The sequence below is a fragment of the Mobula hypostoma genome, chromosome 11, assembly GCF_963921235.1.
Source record: "Mobula hypostoma chromosome 11, sMobHyp1.1, whole genome shotgun sequence".
NCBI classification, from domain to species: Eukaryota; Metazoa; Chordata; class Chondrichthyes; order Myliobatiformes; family Myliobatidae; genus Mobula; species Mobula hypostoma.
Genome location: NC_086107.1, coordinates 86,393,796 through 86,399,131, shown reverse-complemented (window position 1 = coordinate 86,399,131; position 5,336 = coordinate 86,393,796). Strand labels below are relative to the sequence as shown.

Sequence of the window (5,336 nt, the reverse complement as noted above, 5' to 3'; positions counted from 1 at the left end):
CTTCTCTAACTTCCGTTAATGCCCCACCTCCCCTTCTTACCCCATCCGCTATTTATTTTGCCCCTTTTTTTGTCTCTCTCTGTCCCTCTCACAATAACTCCTTGCCTGCTCTCCATCTTCGTCTACTGCTCCCCTCCCCCTTTCTTTCTCCCTAGACCTCCCGTCCCATGATCATCTCCCTTCTCCAGCCTAGTATCCCTTTTTGCCTATCAACTTTCCAACTCTTAGCTTCATCCCTCCCCCTCCTGTCCTCTCCTATCATTTCAGATCTTCTCCCCCTCCCACTTTCAAATCTCTTACTATCTCTTCTTTCAGTTAGTCCTGACGAAGGGTCTCGGCCCGAAACGTCACTGTGCTTCTTCCTATGGATGCTGTCTGGCCTGCTGTGTTCCACCAGCATTTTGTGTGTGTTGTAATGTTAGCTTTAGTTCCTGGGGCAGGGTTTTAGAAGCAGCTGTTTCCCTGGGTGGAGCGCCAGGTAAGCATCTCAAGCAGGACTTGGTCGCAGCTACACGTTCTGACATTACATACACGAGGAAGTCTGCAGAAGCTGGAAAATGCAAAGCAGCACATAGCAAACTTCCTGACATTGTTTCAGTTTGTTTCTGAGCCCCGAATAATGCACAACTATTGATTTAAAAACACAAGAGATTTTGCAGATGCTGGAAATCCCAAGCAAAACACAAAAAGTTCCTCCAGCATTTTGTGTGTATGACTGATTGAATCACCGTCTTGTTTTTTCACTCATCAGGTTAATGTGAAGATTTACTCTTTAGACTTTGTACTGTCTCCATCATGCTGTTTTTGTAGTGTTTCTTCAGTAAAATACTTCCCCCATTCCGTTAACTCACTCACATTCCATTAAATCAACAGCAGCCAATTTCTATTTTTAACATGCATTCTTATTGTTAATAAACTTAACATTTTTAGTATTACTCAATGGACTTTTTCAATCATTTATCAAACTTAAATGTTTATTTAGGTAAAAGTTCTTTGTAGGTTTTATGACCTTAGCCATTTCCTTGATTCTATCTTGATTGGTACCTACTTTTTATTACTTTGACTGCAATCTCAAAATTTTAAGTTTGAAACTGAAATTTTAACAGGTTTCTTGCAACTCAAATTTATGTTTTTCCCCATTCCTCTGCTAGCTTATATTCAAGTTTTCTCACGCACTCCACTGGCTCACACAAATTTATTATAAATTAATCCATGCTCAACTGGTTGTACGAAGTTATTTTTTGACCGTCTACTGACTTGCATATTTAACTTGCGCTCTACTGTTTTGTATGTGGCTCTACAAATCTGTTTTTAAAAATAGCAAGGGAAGCAGTAATCAATCCTGATTTCCATCTGATGATGAAAAACTCAGAACTGCTTTTTGTTCCTCAGACAATTTGGAACATAAAATTAAGTTCTTACAACTTTTGTTGCACACTGAATATTCTCTCTCTCTTGGGTTGTTCCAAGCTGTAAATCCTGCCAACTACACCAAATGACGGATTTTGGTGTTTAAATCCAAAGTTCTTTTAGGAGTCAGGAACGAGGCATAAAACTTGTTGCTTCACGATGGTTTTATTCAAAGTTGATAGAACAAAGACAGGGGTCTGTTACTTGAAGAAGAGAGAGAAACTAAATATGGCACCTAGCATAAAACAGCTACTTTTTATATCCAGAGATAAGAAAAATTCCATTCAAATCTATAGATAATAATAAACCTGTTAGAAATCACTTGATCAAAACTGCAGTTAAAATTAACCAATAAGAAAACACTCATTTAATAAAGTACAAGCTTCAGAGTTATAGTTTGTACAGCCACAAGAGGAATATTAAACTCCTATGCACATAAAGACTACTTAAAATACAAGCAGATAATGAATTGTTAAACTGCAAAGAAAATGACCATTAAAATTTAACAGTTGGATCCAACAGACTCTCAGGCCCTGTGCACTCGATCCACAGAGATAATGCATTCTGAAGCTCAGATTTCTGGGTAAGAACAGTGCCACTGAAAGTGTTTACAAGCATTGCCTCCCCAGTCAACATATTTTATGAGAATTGAGTAGCCAGTTTAACACAGCAAGCTCCCAAAAGGAGTATCCTCAATGTAAACAGGCGTTGTGTTTGTGTGTCAACAGTCAAAGTCAACCCAATTGTTTTTTCTGTCATTCAGCTTCCAAATACTGCTACTCTGTCATTCATCGCCATCCACCCCACCCCTTGCTCTGATTGGCTGTTCCTGATCACATGCTCCTGTCCAGAGCCCCGAACTCTGCTCTCTGCCACTCATCACTGGTTTCTGACCCTGCTCCACACAACATCCAACTAGTGGTTCTCCTTTCAGACTTTAGAGGGCAGTGGTGTGTTCTAACAACCCAGCTCATTGGAAGCAGTGACAACGACCTATAACATTGATATTTGCAGGGAATAGGAGATGAACTACCAATGTCATTCTTTCTCAGCACAGACACACGAGGGATGAAGAACATGTCAGACATACCTGCAGTCAGTTTGGCTTCTTCAGTCAGCAGGAAATCCAACCAATAGTCACTTTTGAACTTTCCTCTGGATTCAGCAACTGTGATGTTTAAATATCCAGCTGCTTGTTTAAACATTTTCCCCAGTGTGAACTCGGTAGTGAGCCACAAGGGTGGATGACCGAGTGAATCCCTTCCCACATTCAGAGCAGGTAAACGGCCTCTCCCCAGTGTGAATTCTCTGATGTAGCTTCAGTTGAGATGACCGACTGAATCCCTTCCCACAGTCTGAGCAGGTGAATGGCCTCTCCCCACTGTGAATTGACTGGTGTGCATGTAGGGTGCATAACTGAGAGAATCCCTTCCTACACACAGAACAAGTGAATGGCCTCTCCCCAGTGTGAACTCGCTGGTGTGTCTGTAGGTTGGACAACACAGTAAATCCTTTCCCACATTCCGAGCAGGTGAACGGCCTCTCCCCAGTGTGAACACGCTGATGATCCTTCAGTTGAGATGACTGTGTGAATCCCTTCCCACATTCTGAGCAGGTGAACGGCTTCTCCCCTGTGTGAACTGACTGGTGTGTCCGTAGGTGAGATGACCAAGTGAATCTCTTCCCACAGTCTGAGCAGGTGAAAGGCTTCTCCCCAGAGTGAACTCGCTGGTGTACCTTCAGTTGGGATGACTGAGTGAATCGCTTCCCACAATCTGAGCAGACGTACGGCCTTTCTCCTGTGTGAAATCGCTGATGTGTCTGTAGATGGGATGACAGAGTGAATCCCTTCCCACAGTCTGAGCAGATATACGGCCTCTCCCCAGTGTGAACTCGCTGATGTACCTTCAGGTGTGAGGACTGAGTGAATCCCTTCCCACAGTCTGAGCAGGTGAACGGCATGTCCCCAGTGTGAACTCGTTGATGTACTTTCAGATTAGATGACCGAGTGAATCCCTTCCCGCAGTCTGAGCAGGTGAACGGCCTCTCCCCAGTGTGAACTCGCTGGTGTGCCAGTAGGTGGGATGACAGAGTAAATCCCTTCCCACAGTCTGAGCAGATGAATGGCCTATCCCCAGTGTGAAGTCGTTGATGTACCTTTAATTGAGATGACCAAGTGAATCCCTTCCCACAGTCTGAGCAGGTGAATGCCTTCTCCCCAGTGTGAACTCGCTGATGTGTCAGTAGGTGGGTCGACTGAGTAAATCCCTTCCCACATTCGGAACAGGTGTACGGCCTCTCCCCTGTGTGAACTCGCTGGTGTTTCAGCAAATCAGATGACCGAGTGAACCTCTTCCCACATGTGGAACAGTCGAAGTGTCTCTCTCCCATGTGAACTCACTGGTGAGTCTGCAGGCGGGCTGACTGAGTGAATCTCTTCCCACAGTCTGAGATGTACAGCCTCTCCCTAGTGTGAACTTCCTGTGTGTCAACAGATCAGATGACCAAATTAATCTCTTCCCACACAGGCAACAGATGAATGTTCTCTCCCTTGTGGAACTCACAAGTGTGTCTGTAGGTGAGATGACCAGTGAATTTTTTCCCACACACACAACACATGCACGGTCTCTCTCCCTTGTCAACTCACTGGTGTGTCTGCGCGTAGGATGACTGAGTGAATCTCCTCCCAGACACACAACAGGTAAGCGGCCTCTCTCCCCACGGTGAACTCACTGCTGGGTCTGTGCGTCAGCTGAGTGAGTAAATCCCTTGTTGTGCTTGAAACTCCTGTACATAATTTTTTTTTGTTGTTTCTAACCTGTAAAAAGAATTACAAAAGACATCAATGGGTGAAGTCAGAATTTCAGACAAGATCATTCTATGATCTCTGACATCACACCATTACAACAAGTTGGAGGAACAACTCCATCTTCTAACTGGGCCTGGATCAGGGATTTGGACTAACCATCAAATTCTCTATTTTGTCTGCATCACAATGGGACATTTCTACCCACCTTCAATCCATAACGTGGCTAAGTTTGGCTCCCTCCATTAATATTATTTCAAGATCTAGTCATGTCCCACAACGCTGCAAAGAGCACATGGTTGATCCTGGTGACTTTCTCATTACTCTGACCCCCTGGCCTCTCAGGTGATTGATGGTGGTGAATTCATCGATGGCAATGCCAATGAATATGAAGGGGAGGGTAGAGGCCTTTCTCATTGGAGTGTGGCACTTCTGTGATGTCAAAGCTACAGGTTACTTGTTACCCAGGACAAAGGTGTTTGATATCAATAGGTACCCAGAAAGAATGAGACAAAACATGCTCTCATAGGTAGAAAGGACCAGAACAAGAGAAGGTCGGACAAAGGTGATTTTCTCAAGAACTGAAACTGTTGGGAAGATTTTCTTTTTCCCATGCAGCACTAATTGGCGTTTTCATTGACTGGAAGGTGGACTCTTCATCCAAAATTAACTCGGAACTATATTTTTGTTCCGAATTCTATAATTCTTGGATTTAGATTGCTGGAGCTTTGTAGTGCCTGATAGATCCACCTGCACGTTTCCAATCTACACTTCAGACTAGCGGGGAAAGCGTTGGGAGTGTCACCCATGGCTGCTTCTATACCCAGAAACCCCCACGAACGAGAACCCCATCTATCCATCAATGTACCGGCGATGCGCATGCGCCACAGCCATGACGCGAGCGCTTTAGCCTATCAGCAGAAAACCTCCCCAGGGCCCGAGTACGGATCGTGGGGCTGACAGAGAGCAAAAAGACCACGACTGTCGAGGATTTGCGGTGCCACTTGGTGTCCACAGCTCACGACAATTGACCCTCAGTCACGGTGCGGACGCCGGCTCCAATGAACACGCACCGGAGCCCCGCTCCTACCTGCTGCCGATGCGCCAAAGCCTGTTTTCC

The 5,336-nt window shown here is 44.7% G+C and overlaps 1 protein-coding gene across 1 annotated transcript; it reads right to left on the bottom strand.

Moving 5' to 3' along the window:
• Positions 1 to 1,566: 1,566 nt before the first annotated feature.
• Positions 1,567 to 4,195, bottom strand: LOC134354340 (zinc finger protein 229-like). The gene has a single exon (XM_063063273.1). The coding sequence runs from the start codon at positions 3,799 to 3,801 to the stop codon at positions 2,608 to 2,610; it is 1,194 nt and encodes a 397-aa protein (XP_062919343.1). The 5' UTR covers positions 3,802 to 4,195; the 3' UTR covers positions 1,567 to 2,607.
• Between the last annotated feature and the right edge of the window lie 1,141 nt (positions 4,196 to 5,336).

Coding starts and splice junctions, on each gene's coding strand:
- LOC134354340 (XM_063063273.1), bottom strand. CDS start 3,801: ATGGGAGAGAGACACTTCGACTGTTCCACATGTGGGAAGAGGTTCACT.